This window comes from Saccostrea cucullata, unplaced genomic scaffold (assembly GCF_032062105.1).
Source record: "Saccostrea cucullata isolate Sc308-1 unplaced genomic scaffold, CSIRO_AGI_Scuc_v1 ctg837, whole genome shotgun sequence".
In the NCBI taxonomy this organism is placed as follows: Eukaryota; Metazoa; Mollusca; class Bivalvia; order Ostreida; family Ostreidae; genus Saccostrea; species Saccostrea cuccullata.
The window spans coordinates 310,163-330,265 of NW_026929710.1; the positions used below are offsets into that span (position 1 = coordinate 310,163).

Genomic DNA, 20,103 nt, shown 5'->3' on the forward strand with positions numbered 1-20,103 from the left:
TCGGTCTTCACAAAAACGTGTATTTTATATGGGCTGAAATACTGACTTTTCGTAACAGTGGCTTGGACATTTCTATTCCCCAGTGCTGAAATGAAAAAAGATGGCAGAAACTTATAACTCTTCCTTTGCCATCTAACATTACTCGAGCCGAACATCTTGTCCTTAGCTTCAGATTCTGAAATTAAAGTAAAATATCAGCAATTAGAAGTTTTTAAAGAGACTGAAGATTTTGAAGGCAAGCTTAAAATAGGCTAAGTAAATTATTAGGATTTAAACTTTGTTATTTTTAGGTCATGAAGGCTTTCATTTGTCATATTTCGTCTGACATCTGTCCGTCAATTTGTCAATAAGACTGTTCGTGACTGTAAGAGCTTAATATTTTCATATTCTCCAGATCCACTGGGTCAATTTCAATTAATTTTGCATTTTCACTATACATATTGTATAATCATTAGAGCCCCATCCTAACACCAAAACCCCTGACCCAAGGGCTTTGAAATGCACAATGCACAATTTTGAAAAAAGCACCCTTCCTTTACCCTCCATATTCCTTGCCATAACTATGTAGTTTATTGAGTCAATACCTAGGAGATTGGGATACCTTTTTAATTAATGTATTTTACCATATAATCAATATGGCCCCGCCCTTAAACACCAAAAACCCTGACCCTGGGGCCATGAAATTCACAATTTGAAAGAGAAAGAGGTACCCTTTCTCATCATAACTATGTAATATTTCATTGGATTTATACCAGGAGTAGAGGAGAAGATTTTTAAAGAAATAATACATTTGCATTTTCACTATATAATCAGAAGAGCCGCCCTAGCACCAGAACCCCTGAACCTGGAGCAAAGAATTTCAAAATTCTGGTAGAAGGATCAATACTAATTACAATCATGTCAAGACTTTGACTGCTTGATGTCCAGGAAAAAAGAAGATTATTTAAAGAATGCGTTAATGTTAGTGGTTTTGGCCCCATCTCTCAGTCCCCAGGGGGTAGGGATCATAAAACTCACAATTTTTGTACCCCTTCACCCATAGATGCATAATGCTTAATTTGGTTGAAATTGGCTGAGAGGTTTCAGAGAAGCTGAAAATGTTTAAATTAACGCACGACGGACGACGCGCGATGACAAACAAAACAGATAGCAAAAGGTGACCTGAGTGACTCAGGAGATCTTTTAAAAAATAAATAAATAGAGGAATCGGAATTTCCCAGCAATGGGCACATCTACACACAGTACACACTGTGTCCAAAAGATCTGTTCATTATGATGAAATTTTGTGCAGCTTTAGAAGAAATGTTGCGCTGACAAACTCGAAAAGTGTAATATAAACCTTACAAAAATATATAAAGCCATGTAAATTTTATGAGGAAAAGCCAAATTGTTAAAATCAGAATATGTGATTTTACTATTTTTCACCACATTCCGCTTCCTCATAAAATTTACCTGGCTTGGTATATTTTGTAAAGTTCATATTACGCTTTTAACACTAAGCTGACATATTCTGAATTTTTTTTTTCATCTGTAAACCTTTACTGCGTATGATTTTTTTTTTCATATTTATAATTTTATTGAAGTATATACTAATATTTTCCAAATCTATTTTATTTTCCAAGACTAACGAGATAAAATTCAAAGAATTATCCACTTTTCTAAGCCTTGAGATGATATTAAGTCCAAAGAAAAAAAATTGTGTGTATCATCTGTCCTTAACATGCCGTGAATAAAATCGTCAATTTTTTCAACTTAGAAAATCGCGCGTTTTTCTAAAAAAAGAAAAAAAAAGAAAAGAAGAAAGCATTGTTCCAATGTGCGACACATATACTAGTCTTGCTTTCCCTCTAAATGCACTCTTCTAAATTTACCATGCACTGCAAAACAAAGTAAACACAATACAAGAGACCCATGGGCCACATCGCTCACGTGACCATTTTGAACCCCATATTGTGGCCGCTCCCTATCCCCGTGGGTCATGTTTTGAAAAAAAAGATCATTCCCAACATGAGGATGCTTTACATTTCAATATGACTAAATATAGCTTTTCTGTTCTTGAGATTTTCCCCTATATATATTCTATGTAAAATTTGATCCCCCCCTGTTGCCCCATCCAGTCCTCGGGGATCATGATTGTGACAAACCTGAGTCTTAACCATCTGAGGATGCTTCCATATAAAAATCATTAAACATGGCTTTGCTGTCCTTGAGAAAAAAAATTTTAAAGTTTTTTTCTTATATATTTCTATGTAAAAATTAAATTGACCAATTATATGGTCCCACTCTACCCCCGGGGGTCTTGATTTGAGAAAGATTTAATTTACACTGTCCAAGGATGCTTCCAAATAAATATCACCAATCATGTCTTTGCTGTTTTATTTTTTTTTAACTTGAGAAGATTTTTAATTCACCATTTTCACTATTTCCTTAGTTGTCTCCACTTGGAAGATGGCTTGGTCCTTCATTTGAAACCCCTTTACCAATCAATACTCTGTGCCAAATTTGGTTCAATTTGGCCTTGTGCATGGTTCTTGAGAAAAAGTTGAAAATGTTAAAAGTTTATGACAACAACACCATGCAACGACAGACAAAGGACAAAAAACTACGAACGATAGTATTGTTCTCCCGCCTACCTTTGAGTTAATTCTCAAAAGATAACATATTCGAATGATTTTCAGAATTTTTATAGATATTTATATGAATTTACATAAAACGTTACTTATTTGGGATACCAAAGAGTGATAACTCTATAATTTTGGTAAAACTTGTTTTTCACCATAGAAATCAACGGAAAATATTTTTAAAACATCTCCCCCCTACCCCGTGAAACAAAAATACCTTTTAACAGGTATTATGGACTGTCATTTTACAAATTTATGCCAAAGTTTATTGTGTTTCATGGGGGGGGGGGCATACCGGGTTTGTTTATAGACAGAAAAAAAAATTCCAATTTTTCATCAATTTTAAAGTTATTTACAACTAAATAATTGTATTTTATTAATTTATTTATGTTTTATTTATTTTCGTTACACATAAGAAAAGATATAAGATACATTTTTTTTCATATTTAAGACTATTTCAAAATGTGGTGATTCTTGAAAGTTTGATTTCACTAGAAAATATCGTCTACCCCCCTTTTTTCAAGAGCTAGAATTAATGATAATTTACTGTCTTGCGCTGGAATTAAAATGATTAATCAACTACCATTGAACTGTTCTTTGCCATTAATATTGAATTTAATGGGTACAAAATGTAGGCGGGAATCAAGAGTTAGAGTTCGTAGTTCTTTTGATCAGAAAAGCTCGCTAATAAAATGACACCAAATCGAGACTGTATTCACCTATAATGTTAAATATCCCTTTTGTTTTATTAACAGATGACCTCCATTCCATCCTGAAACCTATATTTTCTTTGACCTTCTGTTTGAAAAAGAGGTGCGCATCCTTAGTTCTTGCTCCCATTTCTGGTTTACACGTCACGTTCACAACTTTGGCACGGTATAAGCTCTGGACACTGCCAACAATATCAACAGGGCTCCTATTAGCTGCAAACAGAATATGACAGTTTTTCTTTCTTATTTTCCACTTTTCAATCTTGTGATTTGTCTTGAGATCATGATTAATATTACTGCTTGTGTATATAATATGGCTTACTCAGAATCGCTTTGGTACGGAAATACATGTACAAGTATGGTTGTTTCAACTGCGTACAATGTAATTAATTTATTCTATAAGTACTAGTTTTATCTTCAAAAGTCCACATTATTTTATTAGTGAAAAGAATAAGAGAACAACAATTAAATCTCTGACTAGTGAGTATGCACCTATATATAGTACAACAGACCAATCTCTGACTAAAGAGTATACACCTATATAGAGTACAACAGTATACACCTGTATAGAAAATAACGGTCCAATCTCTGACTAATGATTATACACCTGTATAGAAAATAACGGTCCAATCTCTGACTAATGAATATACACCTGTTTAGAGAACAACAGTCCAATCTCTGACTTATGAGTTTACACCTGTATATACTACAACAATCCAAGCTCTGACTAATGAATATACACCTGTATACAGTACAGCAATCCAATCTCTGCCTTATGAGTATACAGCTTGATAGATTATAACAGTCTTATCTCTGACTAATGTTACTGTGGTAAATTTGAATACATGGAGTACAAAGTTGATCAAAGATGATATGTTGAGACATATTAAGAAAATCACGAAGAACAATTTCAAAAAGTATTTATCCTGTGTCAAAAATCATCAGACCATGATTAAATTCGAACGTAATTGACCCGTGTTTTTTAGTATACCTGCAAATACAAATTAAACCTAAAACACTCATTCCTGCAGATCTAGAGAGCGGAAACTTTAAATGTCATTTTTTTCAAAGTTCAAGAGGGATAACTCTGTCAAAAATCATTGTACCAATTTTGAACGTGACCTGTATGATTTGATAAAATACTTGCACATGCAATTTAAATCTTATAACTGTATACCTGGTAATACATACATTCCTACAAAAGTATAAGAGAGTGGAAACTTAAAATGTCTTTTTAAAGTTCAAGAGGGATAACTCTGTCAAAAATCATCATGCCATAGCCGTATTCCCCATTTTCAAAAGGTGAGTTATTTCCCCTGAAGGGAACTCTTTTACTGTGTTTAATACGCATGCGCTATAAATAAAGTCAATTCCGCGGACGTTCTTGATGTAAACATGTTCATGGTGTATGCCTCTGTCATATGGAAAAATGTTATTGTGTTTGTGAATAAAAAGAAATCTTAACTGATTCGTATATTTTTTTTTATAAAATTGCCCACTCATAGTCTCTTTCTGGATTTGTATTAATCTGCGTAGTACTATAATAAGGTGCTGTGTGACCCCCCCCCCACCCCCCTTACAAAAAAAAAAACAAATTACTGATAAAATGCTGATACATATTCGAATAGGCCTATTAAAAAAAAACAAACAAACAAAAAAGGCTAATTTTCGGTAGTGGATGTTCTGCAGACGGATCATTATTTACAAAATGTGCGGAACAAATTTTTAGTTATAAAGTTTTTACGAATTAATCTAGCCTGCTGCAGCCATATTTTCATTGTATCTCTAGGAATTTTTTGAAGACTGATGACATGTCTGAAATTGCTGCATATACAGCAGTAGTTCGTCTTCCGCGACCGATACCAAGAAACTGCGTTTTCGCTCGATTGTATGTCATAACATAGAACTTTTACTTAAAGAACACATTTTGTGACAATTAAAGGCCTATTTCATTTGAATTAACCGTGTTTCTAGAATTTTTTATTTGTAAAATAATTGATTCACTATTTAGTATTAAAACTTTGAATGGAATTCTAAATGAATAATTTAATCTCATGTGCTCATGTAACGAAGAAAGACTAATTAAAATAGCATCGACCTGAATTCATGTTACATATGTCGTATAAAGTCTGAGCTGCATTTAATCAAAGTTTTAGTGTAGGATCTAAGCATATGTACATGTATATTCCCGAGTAAAATACACATTTTGTTTTAAATAGATCAGAGAATTGAGAGCAGAAACACGAAATTGATACAATAATTTCCTAGCGTATTTCTCGTTAATTAACCGAAAACAATCTTTTCTCAAGTGTTATTTATTTTTTTAAAATCCTTTCAGTGTAAGTACATGTATTTATTTTTATAAGTTATTCTTTTTTTTTTTTTGCAAAGTGTGTAAAAAACAATATCAGAGAGAGAGAGAGAGAGAGAGAGAGAGAGAGAGAGACTCCGTGTAACTGACATACATGTACATCTGTGAAAAAAATATATGTACCCTAATTTTATTGAATTCACAATTAAAAATTCTAATAATCTTTAATTTTCACAACTATGGTTCATATTCAACTGTTCAACCCATTTACATATTCTCTGTACCTGTACACATGGAGGGGGGAGGGGGTGCGGGGTCAAGGGGTTTAGCACAACCCCCACTTTTTTCCCAATATTACTTTTTCTATTGAAAATGTTCATTGATAGACAAGTTGCCACCCCCCCCCCCCCACACACACACACAGTTTATACTACGGTAAAGTTATATAAGGGAAATGTAGTATTGTATGCCAAGGTACTGGTACTGAAATAAGTAGCTTTTTCAACATTGGGCAAGGTTTATCTTTGCTTGCCAACTTTTCCAGGTAAGAAAAAAATATTTCTTTGGCTACCCCCCCCCCCCTTTTAAAGATGATGCTAGCTACGTGCCTGGCTATTCGTATAGTTTTCTAGAAAGGGGGGGGGCTAACAGACCCTTTATAAAATAATTTATTATCTATAAAAAATGCAAACCGTTTCCTTCTTTTGAAATTTTTAAATACAACGTGTAAGTTGATCACTATTTTGTGGATTATCGTAACATGTAGTCCGCGGAAGTTATGCTAGTGTTGAAGAGTTCCGATTTTGAGGGGAGATAACTCACTTTTGAAAATGGGGAATTAGAACGGGCTAGCTTCTGGAAAAGGATTCTGTGTGGTAAAAATGAAAAAAAAAAATCCTTCACATTGTAGTCAATTTTGTACCAGTTTAGTTTAAAAGGTTTTTACCATTCAAAATGGCTTATGGAAATTAACAATATTTCACATGATTGTAATTTGGACCTAATGTGGAATGCTCATTATGTTGATAAATCATGCAAAATTGGTGCGTTAGTTAAGAATACATTAAAAATTAATTTTATCCAGGACTGGAATGTAAATGTATTAAATTCTCCAAAATGCCTCCACTATAGAATGTATAAGTGTAATTTTGGTTTTGAAAATTATCTAAACATGTTACCAAATGATCTTAGATTATATTTAAGTAAATTTTGTTGTGTCAGTCATAACTTGCAAATCGAAGCTGGTATATTTTTTTAGTATTGATAGATCTGAGAGACATTGTAACCTCTGCAATAACAATGAACTTGGTGATGAGTTTCATTATTTATTCAAGTGTCCTTTTTTTAAGAATGAAAGACAGAAATTTATACCTAAAAATATTTACATGAACCCAAACACAATATCTTTTTATGATTTGATGAATACTTCTGATATATATGAACTAATAGGTTTAGCAAAGTTTTGTAAAACTGTTCTTAAAACATTTAATACCTGAACTTCCTACGATGTAAACTTTATTTCTTTATTTTTGTACATCCATCAGTACTGTCCATATCAAAGATCTTTTTCTTGTTCATCATGTTAACTGGTTACTGTTCACATGTTTACTTGTTCATTTGTAAAATTATTGTTGTACTAACATATCCCATGTGGGGGCTTTAGTGAAATAAAAAGTTTCAAAGTTTCAATTTTCTAGAGCTTGACCTGCGAATTATATCCCAAATTTGAGTTGAATGTGTGAAACTGTTGCCGAGAAAATGAATTGAAAGTCAATCATGAAGGAATGACAGAATGACCGAATGATGGAACTGGGTAACCCTAAATGTCCCAGGCCATTTTATTGTGGGGACTAAAAAGGGGAAATGCAATGATAATAATAGCGCTTTTTTCCCACAAACCTGTAATTGACGTTGCACTTTCGTATTTTTCAAATTCTGTGTCGTATAAAGTAAGTTTTTTCTTTCCTTTGTTCATCTGAAATAGAGAAAAATGACATAAACATACGGCTATCCACAATTACTCTTCCAACTATGGGTAATAAAACTAATAATTTCTAATAATTATTAAATATTAATAAAAAAAATTATCTTTGTTTGATCTTTACAGATTTTCACAACGTTGGCTGGTGGCGCCCCCTTACCAAACTGTTTTATATGCTGCAGACCTGCAGCTAGTCCGCTGCAAGTTTGCAGCAAGTAAAATTGTTCGCAGGAAGAAAACTTTCTTATTTGTAGATGATTGTTGCTAGCTGCGATCTTGTAGTAAACATTGCAGCGATTGCTACAAGCTTGCAGCAAATTTGCAGGAACTCAACATGTTTGCAGAAGCATTGCAAGAAACATACACGCCAATCTGAACATTGTTCTAAGCAAGTGTACCGGAAACTTTATATTACTCAAATAGAGAGTTGCAGGAACAGTAAACAAGTCAAATTAAATAAACCAATTAAATGTAGAGTGTACTGGGCCAACACAGAATTCGCCATTTTGAATTATGTTTGATTGGAATTCTAAGATGTTTCAGTATTTTTAAAATATATAATACCAATTTGAATGATAAAAAAGGCATAACCTGGATATAGGTTTACATTGACATACTGTACACAATCTAATTGATGTTCCGAATCCGCTATCGCTTGTTTGAAAAGCGATAGCGGATTTGGAACATCTAATTTTAATTAGATTGTACTGTACACAACATCTTATTCGTTAGCTCTGATTTGTTTTATTTTTACATGTACATGATGTACATGAAACTACATTTTCTTTTAATTAAGGTAGGATTCTTCTCATATTTCTAATATTTAAAAAATTAATGAAATTTTCACAGAATCAAGAAGACAGTTTTGGTAAGTGATATTATCAGTGAAATTAAAATTTGACCGTCTTATATTAGAGGCAAGGTCAGGTCAAGGTCAGGTCAAGGTCATTATCTTTTTCCTTTACATTAAGAATAATAAAAAATAACTGTTGCCAATCATGTGATACCTACTTTTATTTCAAAAGTTTAATAATTGTTCTTTTTGCATACTATATCGGGTCTATAGCATGATATTACCAAAATTTACATAAATAATTTAATTTTACTGGATATTGGCTAATCCGAATTTTCTCTGTTTTCTAAATTTTTTAGGATATATTAGTTATTTTCATATGCTTCCCATATTTAACTTTTTCTTATTTTCACATATTATAAAGTTGTCTTATAAATGTACAAAATGATACAAAAACAAAAAGTTTTGATTGTTTACTAAGAGATAAAAAAAATACTTATGGATTTTTGGCTCAAATCTGCACTTTGATAGGAAGCGTTTAAAAGCTAATAAATTTCTAGTTTGTTTGAAAAATCATATTTATTTGATATACATGTATTTTGAAAGTTTAGTCCCTCATTATCAATCTAACTTACATTTGAAAATTTCTCCAAGACTTCGATTGTGTAAAAATTATAACAAAATTCATTGTTCTATTATAATTTTGAGAGGCAGAAAAGAAGATATTTTCATACGCCACCATTCCGGCAAAAATATAGTCCCTGCTAGTTTTCAAGCGCAGTTTACCAAAAAATGAAAAAAAATGAATTCTATTTAGAGTTGTAAAATTATGACGAGGAAAGAAAAAATATGGTCTTTTAAATTTCTTACACCTCAATATGTAAGACATATATTATAAGCAAATATACTTTGAATGTTTCATCTAGTCAGAAACCAGAGAAGAATCCTACCTTAAGTAACTAATGAAGTTGCTTGGTAAAATCTAAATCTATTTATCAATTTCAAAAAAAAAAAAATTAAAAGTCATTAATTTAATTAAGTCGGACAGTCGTTATTAAAATTATCTGTTAAATCCACGGCATACTCGCTACACTACTAGCAAGTATGCGAGCGGATCTAACATCTCATCTAATCTTAATTAGATTGGGGTGGGGAGGGAGTCCTATACAACATGCTTAAAATTCAACAAATATTTTAACAGTGTTAATAGCCATTCTCTGTAACCATTTAAACTTCGTTGCCACGCATGGTCACCGATTTTGATGAAACTTCACCCATGCTTAGTATTTGAAACCAGAAACAAATATCAAACAAAATTTCGTTGCTATATGTCTCGGTTGGTATGGCAACAGCCGGAAAAGTTTGAAAAATCGAGATTTTCAGCCACTTTAAATCTTGACTATGGCTTAATAAAAACTAGAAAAAGCAAACAAACCATTCTCACAAAAACCTGACACCTTGATGTCACTTATACTGTAAAGAAACTGTTTAGAATATATGTCTATGTAAGTGGTAACCAAGGGTACATTTGGAATACATTTAAAATGCTGAAATATGCTGAAAAATTCTCCGTATTCACTAATGGTAGGTGTTACATGCTCAAACTCAATCAACGACTTAAGAAAAACAATGAAAATATTTGACCTTAAGTATACAAGTATAAGCAATATTATTCTATAAATAACTTTTTATGGTTGCCATGGTAACACAGTGTAACCATGCAAAACCAGTAACTAAGATTGGGTTAATGCTACTGTCTTGAGGAAAAACATGAAAATTCAAGACTGGAAAATATGCATCCTTAAGACCTTTCAACACCAAAACCATAAGAAAAATTGGGTATAATTGCTACTTTGCAGTGTTACCATGGAAACAAAGTACCAGTGCTCAAAAGTGAATTATTTTTCGCTGCATTAAGAATTAAATTGCCATTTAATCAAGAAACAAATGAAAGGACTCAGCTTGAATAGTACTTATCTGTTAGAACTGAAGTTAAATATCATAAACTGATAAAATTTGATGAAGAAAACAACACTGTTGCTATGGTTACCAAGAAGGGAAAATATTCGATTTTGTGAACTTTATACCAATATTAAACCCTGTGTGCCAACTTCTTGCATCCACTTAGAGATTTGATGATAGTCAAAATTAAAAGCCAAGTTAGCTGTTAATAAATATCAATCATAAAAGTTTTGGGAATCTACATTTAAGGGTATGTATCCAAGGAAAGAAAATATGTTTCGGGTTCTTAAGCATATATTTTCTGCTTATTTCCATAGCAACGCCCTATTTAAAGAATCTAATCTGAATTTTTTTCAAATGGGAAAACGTGGAGCACACCAACATCTTATATTATTGATCATTAGTTATGAGGAAATGTGCCTTTTTTAAAAGATAGGATCGGATTTAAACATACAGAGTGTTACTTTGAAGGCTCTCTGTGGTATAAAAACCTTGGCAACCATTGCCAACCAAAATGAAATATCATATTTTGTTCTTGGTATATGTTTCAAAGCTCTTTTATTTATTATTTGGTCACATTTCATCCTATAATTACTTTTTATTTTACCTGTATGACTTTATAAGATTGAATGAATATTTTTTTTTTCACTTTTGAATACTTTGTTACCATAGTAACGTATGTAATAGTTGATTTATCGATTATGTTTATCATGCATTTGAGACATCTGACCTTCAACTTTTGGAAACAGTCATTGCCAATATTTTGCTTTGCCGCAAATGTTAACTATGGGGCTCTAAACATGTTAAAAAATGCCATTTTTCGAACTTTAAGACATTTTGCCATGGTAACTATAAAACATAGCAACCAATTTTTGCCTGATTTCAGTTTAGGGTATCAATGACTTTTATCTCAGAGAGTTTCCATTCATGTCCAGTTCCCCTATATAAAATGTCAAATCATTCGCAATGTTAACAATGTTACCCTTTTATCAGTTTACATCGTCTACATTGTCATATTTAACTTTATTGTATAAATTTAATATGCAATGTCTGTCAAAAGATATCGCGTTTACATGCAATTGTTATTATTTCTTCATACTGACCATGCAGCTCAAGACATCGCAATGTAAACAATGTTGATACGATATGCATTTACATTGTCTAATTGCTTTTATTTCTACATTGTATATTGACAACGCGATTTAATAAAATGTTTAAACTATCACGTGTTGCATGTACTATACAGATGAATAAAACTGTTTTCAAGTTGAAAAATCATTTTTTTAGTTAAAAAATTTTCAGAATGTAAGAGACATGCTTCATACTTGTTTTACACTTGATGTGGACTCATAAGAGTCAAAGATTGCCCTGGTGATAAAGTGTAAAAAGTAAACAGATTATACTAGTATTGCCTTATCAATATGAACTGAACTTGATTTTATGCGTTAAATGTGTTGTCAACGATTTTACAAAGATAAAAAGACACAAAAGGAAATTTAATGATGAAATGATGACGACTCTATATAGGCAAACACGGACACTAGGTATATAAACAAAAAAATAATCATAATGCAATGTTCACACAACATCAATTCAATTAATTACCGAACAACACAGCGATGTCGACGTTGTGAACAATGAAAACAAGATTTTGAAATGTTGTTGTTGTGTTTCCCGTCTTGGTTTTTGTGGGTTTTCTTTCGGATATCGACAAACATAGGTTTTATCGAAATTGTGAACGATGTAAACAAAAGAAAAATAAAACACCTTGCAATGTTGTACGCGATGTCCACTACAAGTACATGTGACACAACTGTTATTGCGAGTTTTTCGACGAATGTGAACAAAATACAAAAAAAAAAAAGTAATGGTAAGTGTTGAAAAAAATATAATTTTACAAAAAATTGAATATTATCCAACTTTTTTTGCGTTTTTTTTAAATAATGTCTTCACAGCATTATGAACGACAAAATATAAACAAATGTTAAAAATAAGTGATGCTGACGCAACCCCCCCCCCCCTCTTATGTAAAAATTTTTCGAAAATGACTTTTTTCTTGAAAAACGATGTGAACGATGTAAATAAGTAAATTTATTATAGGTGTGGCAAGGATTTACAAGTATTCAAAGTATGCATCATTTATCGACGTTATATTTTATAAACTTGTGCGATGTCGACGATGTAAACGATGTAATAAAAAAAGAATTAAGATAGGGCAATAACTTGGTATTGTATTACCGTTCTGACTAATATATATATGCTTAATTTCTGTAAGTATTTTTTTTTCATGAAAAAGTTAAGAAGGGCAATGTTGACTAATATTAATTAAAAATATGCCAACAATGTCTATGATGCTGAAGAGTAAACACAAATAATTGATTGGTCTTTTTAAAGTAACGATTCATTTTCAGATATCACCAACATTGCGAGTCAACGATGTGAACGATGTAAACAACAAAAAGGGGGAAGTTCCCATGTTAACAAGATTTGATGTTATATTGTTAAACTATGTAATATATAGAGAGATAAACAAAGGAATTATTGTCATGTTGAATATGTTATGATATTAAAAATGTTCTAGAAGTATTTTAACAACGATACGACAATATCTATTTAAATTTTAACATCGTGAAAGGGTCATACCTGAAGTTTAATGATAAGGATAAAAGAAGACAAGTTATCTAGCCACACCTTTCTATATAAAATGTCAAATATTACAGAGAATTATCTAGAATAAGATATATCCCTTTTGTGTTTGACATGCTTATGGCCATATTTAACTTTATTGTATAAATTTAATATGTAGGGTCTCTCTCTATTTCAGGCAAGTTAGCAACGGCAAAATTAACTTGGTTCTCAAAAATATGGAAAGTCTGATACCTATAGCTGGCAATGCTAAATAACTGCAAAAAAAATTCCAGTATTATATGATGGAATCTAATCATGTTTGTATGTTATAAAAGTGAAATTCTGTATCATTGCAAACGTTGTTAAGGATAATAATTTGAATGGCAAAATGAAAATTGTATTTATACAACGATATCCATCATTTGTTTTCCTATGGAGTTCAAAAGTAAATAAGTATTCATAGAATAAACTTATTATTACATTCAACCATTTGCATCTACAAAAAACTTTCTTTAAGGGTTGAGAAAACCTTAAAAAGTTTTGAAGAATGCACATAAGAAAATCATTCGACAAAAGTGTTTATGATTGATAATTATATAGCTCTCTGATTTTTAGCATTGTGGAAAAAATGTATTCAACTGAAAATATCTTCCAGGGAAATCTAAGAACATTTACTTCTTGCTAGCTACGTTAGATAAGTTAATTAATCATTAAAATATTTTGGAATTTTTTTTTTTTTCTGTTACACTCAGGTGAACAATATTTTAATTACAATATGCAGTAAAAAACAAATCCACAGGAATCGGTGGTTAATGACAGTTTCATAAAAAAAATCAACGGAAACGACATCACCGTTGAACTTCACATATTAGGCCATTCCAAATTTATTCTCTGTTTAGCATTCGCAGACAGATGTGTTTCTAGTTTAATGTTATGATTTATTCGTAGCAGAATTAAAAACAAACACAAATGAAAATCAACAAATACCGATATCGATTTTCTGGGATCGGTATACATGTCTGATGTATAGTTCTATCTCGTTTTGGTACCATTTTTTTTTCAATAAACCAGTAGTTAAACTCTGTTACGAATTCTCTTAATAAATGAGGAGAAATTCTGGGACAGTTCTTGAAATGTTGTTATTGTTGTTGTTGTGTTTCCCGTCTTGGTTTGTGTGGGTTTTTTATCGGATAGAAAGATAGGTTTTCGTCGAAATTAGGGTGAACACAAAACAAAATTTTGAAATAAAACACCTTGGAATGGCCTTAGTGTGAAGGCCCTCTACAAGTACATGTGACACGACTGTTATCCGAGTTTTTCATGTAGGAATGTTAACCCAAAATACAAATATAAATAAAAACTAGTATATGGTAAGTTTTGAAAAAAATATAATTTTACAAAAAATTGGAACTATTATCCTATTTTTTTTTAGGCTATTTTTTTAAAAATAATACATCTTCACAACATTATCAACAAGAGCATACGACAAAATATATCAACAAATGTTAAATATTATTTGAGCCGTTCCAAGCAACCCCCCCCCCCCTCTTACGTAAAAAATTTTCGAAAATGACTTTTTTCTTGAAAAATGATGTAGAACCTAAAGTAAATATTACCTGTAAATTTATTATAGGTGTGTCTTGCTCCGTTACGGATTTACAAGTACAGTGAACCTTCAGATATCCGGATGCTTCAGTATCCGGACGCTTTTTCATCGGGACGGAATTTTTAAATTTTATATTGTTTTGTTTAACTGGTGATTCAAGTTATTAGACGTAATAAAATATCCGGACAAATTCTCTTAATCAAATAGAGGGGGGGGGGGGGGGATAAATGAGGCTCCACTGTATTCAAAGTATGCATCATTTATACGCTGACGTTATATTTTATAAATTTTTTCTTGTAACGTCGATTTTTATTAGCGACGTAATAAAAAAAGAATTATTTATACGCATTAACTTGGTATTGTATTAAAAATATGCCATTGGAGTGCAAATAGTCCTATGATTCGCTGACTTAGAGAAAAGAACACAAATAATTGATTGGTCTTTTATAAAGTAAAATTCATTTTCAGTTTCACCGCTTAATTAAGTTCAGCCCAACTCTTTCAAAACCAGCAACAACAAAAATATTTTAGTTCCCATTAATTTATTTTTGATAATTGATTTTACTTATAGAACGCTTGCCTTCAAAACACTGCACAAAAAAGATCCCTCACTCCTCAAAGGTCCTGAGTGCCGGTTATAGTAAAATATTTGCAGCTCTCCATCGGCAAGTCACGGCATCTCCATATGAGTTAAAAATGTTCTAGAAGGACGTTTAACAACATACAAACAATCAATCTATTTAAATTTTAACATTGAGAAAGGGTCATTACCTGAAGTTTAATGCTAAGCATAAAAGAAGACAAGTTATCTAGAACCTTTCTATATACAAAATATTTCCGAAGTTATCTAGAAAAGATATATCCGACTTTTGTGTTTGACATCTGTAGCGGACAGTATATTGGGAACTTTTACTGCCTCGCCAGTGAGCTAGCTTTTCTAGTGATGCGGTAGGGTCTCTCTCTATTTCAGGCAAGTTAAGCAACGGCAAGCCTGTTTAACCCTTGGATGGGTGACCGCTCAAAAATATGGAAAGTCATGAGATATGGGCCTATATCATCGCAATGCTAAATGACATGCAAAAATTAAGGAGCTTTTCGGACAAACATGATTATGTATACTTTGTGGTGTCAGCACCATTCGTTTAATGATTTGTTTGTATCTTTCATTAAGCACTTTAAACTGAAATTCTGTATCATTGCAAACGTTGTTAAGGATAATAATTTGAATGGCAAATTGAAAATTGCATATTTATACAACGATATCCATCATTTTATTGTCTCCTGATGGAATCTCAAAAGTAAATACTCGTATTGATAGAATAAACTTCATTATTACATTCATTTTTTTTTCACCATTTGCATCTACAATGTCAAAGAGTTGTCTTGGTACAGGTCCACTATTAATGATAACGCTTAAATATTTTCCCATGCACATAATTTTCAAATCATTCGACAAAAGTATATGATAATTACTCCTAGCTCTCTGATTTTCTAGCATTGTGGAAAAAATCAGGTTATGTTCACCTGCATGTGATCTTCCTGGTGAAAATTAAGAACATTTACTTCTTGCTAGCTACGTTAGATGAAAAGTAGATCGGGAAAATCCCAACTGATTAAAATATTTTGGAATTTTTTTTTGGGCACTCGATTTACACTCAGGTGAACAAATATTTTAATTACAATCATGCACATAAAAAACAAATCCGGGGGGGAGGGGTTGCATGGGGGCCCCACTCCTCATTTTTTTCTGAATGTAAAATTTCACTGTTAGCATTAGCATGCAGTGATGCCCAGGCGGGGGGAAGGGGGGGGGAGGGGGGGGGGTGAATAACTTGGCAAGTCATTAGATAAATAATGTACGTGTGCATGTCAAATACTGTACTTTAATTTCAGAACTTCCAGTGGGGTGGGTGGGTGGGTGTTACAACAGTAATAACAAGTTATATCAATCTTTTCAACGCAAGAATGTCGGATATACGTCTATTCCATAGGCGCTCCCCATGTAATTCTGTAAATGACGTATGAGAAGTATATATCAGTATATATAGGTCTACCCCTCTATACTATAAAATAACCAAGGCCGGCAACTACTACTCTATATTGGTTTCGCCTGGGACCTCTGACTGACTTACTTTAAGGGTCTCTGGGGTATACTGGGCTGTTCATCAGCATCGGGTACTCTAATTTATTGAAATAAAATATTTGCAATCTTTTATCCAGCACCATTCCGTCGCTTTCTCGCGTTTTCAAACATTTCTCTATTACTCCGTCACACATAGCTGATCTCGGCCGGAAAAAGTCGATTTCGTCGATTTTCAACAACTCGTTCGAAAATAAGTTTCGGAAGTTTGACAATATAGTGGGGAAAGGTACATAGGCGCTTGGTTTCAGGATGGTGTATTTTGTGTATTATGTGTTTTCTAGGTGTGTCTGAATACCCTCATTAAGATAAAAATGAAAATTCGCTGTAATTAGCACGTTATACCCCAGAAACCCTTAAAGTAAGTCAGTCAGAGGCCTCAGGCGAAACCAATATGGAGGAGTAGTTGCCGGCCTTGGTTATTTTATAGCATAGAGGGGTAGACAGGGGTTCAAAATTTTTTTTGTCATGGTCAAGTCCAGGACTTGAAGAGTAAATTTTAGGCAAGTCCGAGGAAGAAATTTCAGAGTCCATATTTACCTATACATCATTAAATTTATAATTTATTTTCATTTGTTGCATTGAATGAATAAAGACTATGTGTATTAATATATGTTTTATTTTTCCTCCATAAACTGTCATATAGTCATACATGAGTATTTCAACACAATACCAGACTTATAGATTACTGGTACATTACAATAACTTTTACAAATACTCACTACTTAATAAACCATCTGTTACAATAAATAGAAATTAGAATGTGCTGTAAGTCACAGCTAAAACCGAAATTTAACAAACTCATTGCCGTTTGTCATATAAAAGGAAACATGCGGAATTGCGTAAAAGCAAAAGTCTAACCGCAACGTAAAATAAAAAGACGGATTGTATTTTCGAAGCGTTCGTAATGTTTTATGGGTATTTTAACGCCCACAAACCCACATTTTTACTTAATACATTTGAGAATTTGCTTTATTTTTAGCTTTACGATCATTTTTTTAACTTATAAAAAAAGATAAACAAGAAACATTAGCCAAGTCCCAGGACTTTGGCGAATTCTAAATGCCGAGTCCGGATCCGGAATTTGTTAGTCCGGGACGTCGGGCTTGAGGATTTTTGAACCCCTGCGGGTAGACCTATATCACTCTCTACCATCGGCTCATACATTCACAACCATCGGCTCATACATTCACCTCTGTCGTTGGCTCGCGTATATCACAGTGATAAACACGAGAAATAGTGCGTTTGTTTTCATTATATGAGTTATATAGATATTTACTAAATCAATCTGGAACTATTAATTTAATTTGAAACAATCCTGCAAATATCACGTTTTATACGTTATGTCAAAAATCTTGACGTGAGCCCATTGCAGAGGTGTCTGAGAGAGGAACGAACGACAACTCTGCATGGGAGATTGGACCTATATATATATATATACTTATCATACGTCATTTACAGAATTACATGGGGAGCGCCTATGGTCTTTTCAATTAATGTAGCTTTGTTAGCTGAACTAGTGTCACTTTTCTTTAAAGAGGTTCTGGGTCTACAATAAAAGAAAAAATACTCCGGATTTAGATCTGGCAATGCCGCATTGGTGTGGTTTAACAATTCTGTCACTCAATTTTGATTAGTGTTAATTCCTACATGCAGTTTTCTTGACATGTGATTAAGCCCAATCAATTTTCGCCAGTACTTTGGTTTAAAAAAAAAAACATTTCTACTACTCTTCCTTCCTTTTAAAAAATATTTTTACACTCATTATCATCATTACATGTAAATATTTTTTTTGATTGTTGAATAAGAAATTTAAACAACAGTTGCATGTTTTATTTAAGGACAGATGATACAAACAAAAAATGGATGCTTGGATCGGTATATATTTTTTGGTCTAATTTCATTGCAAATGATTCAAATAACAAATTTCTATAATATAAAGAAATTGTAAACCTTCTGTGATGTTCAAAAGTCTATCTTTCTGAAATCATCCTTTTAATCTATACAAATTTTATTCACTTCTTATCCCATTTTTGTTAAATTTTGCATAAAAAAAATAAAAACTACGCAGTGAAACTTATTCATTTTACTCATTTAAACATGGCCAAAGTTGTTATTTTCAATTTTTCTGACATAAGTTTGTTTGTATCATCCGTCCTTAATTTAAATGAAAACTTATATTGTACATGGAACACTACAGAAGTGTTGACAAATTTTGTATTTAATCAAAACACTCTTAGGTCGTTTTATGTGTAATGCACATGTAATTTGATAACAATCAGAGTCAGATATGCTATGAAATAGACAAAAGTCATGAAAGAAAATATGCAGAAAGCACAACGGAGAACATGTGACGTAAAACAAAGCATGTAGTTGGATCGCAGTCAGTGCGCGATATATTTTGATCGCAGTTTTTGTTGCAAAACAACGACGTCGCTTTTTCTATTGTGACGTAAAAATTCTGTCAGATGAGATTACATAAAGGGGGGTTTAGCTTGGAACGGCTCATTTTATACTTCGATCCTTGATGCAACTAGATTTTATCTTTTAAAAATTAAAAATAATGCTACTTACAATGGTAAAAATCCATTTTCTTCATGTTTATACACTTGAGCGTCACTGGTCACCCACAAGGTGCAAATCCACGAGAAAGTACATTACAATCTTTTATTTTTTACGTCGTCTGCTTGGCAAATCGGTACTCCGATCCCGATTTGTATGTAAAGAACTTTCCATTTCGTGCACCCCCTGCCACCCCTCGGAATAATCCCGCCTTAATTAATTGTTTTGCTAACAAATACCATATATTAAAAGGAAAAAAATGAAATAAAATAAAGAAGACCATTTTTTCGAGGGGAAGGGGGTTACATTATTTTTACGAGACGGTCATTCCATGAGGGGATGGGGGAGGGGGCGTGGCAATTCATTTTCTTTTCATGTCAACCAAGGACATTATTTAATTTCAGGATGGAAAAAGACAGTTTTACAGTTTATATAACTGTAGTAGAACACTTTATTTTATACTAAAAGTGCATCTATAGTCTATTAATAAATCACTTGATAAGTACTTTCTCCTTTGTATTATATAATTTGGTGGGGAGCTATTTCAAGATATTGTAGCCACTAATTAAGGGAGCAATCTTCCGATTTGAGCGACAGGAGGGGTTGCAAGTAAATAGAGATTCCTTGACTACCAAAAGAAAAAGAAAAATATTCCATACGATGCCATTCTTGGGGAGTACAAGCATGATTTTTTAACTGTTTGAAATTAATTCAGACGTCGCGCACGGTGTTGGTGTCAAAAAGTAAAAAAAAAATTACTATTGCGGCGGCATTTGCGCTATTTTCATA

At 32.5% G+C, this 20,103-nt stretch overlaps 1 protein-coding gene across 1 annotated transcript in view; it reads right to left on the bottom strand.

The window, feature by feature from the left end:
• LOC134281958 (uncharacterized) overlaps positions 1 to 19,451 on the bottom strand; it is a 44,561-nt gene extending 25,110 nt beyond the window's left edge. The window contains exons 1-4 of the mRNA XM_062764399.1: positions 19,327 to 19,451; positions 7,542 to 7,617; positions 3,341 to 3,544; positions 47 to 175 (exon numbers count right to left, since the gene is read on the bottom strand). Coding sequence (XP_062620383.1) covers positions 47 to 175; positions 3,341 to 3,544; positions 7,542 to 7,617 — 409 coding nt within the window. The 5' untranslated portion in view covers positions 19,327 to 19,451. The remainder of the gene's footprint in view (positions 1 to 46; positions 176 to 3,340; positions 3,545 to 7,541; positions 7,618 to 19,326) is intronic.
• Positions 19,452 to 20,103: the final 652 nt, after the last annotated feature.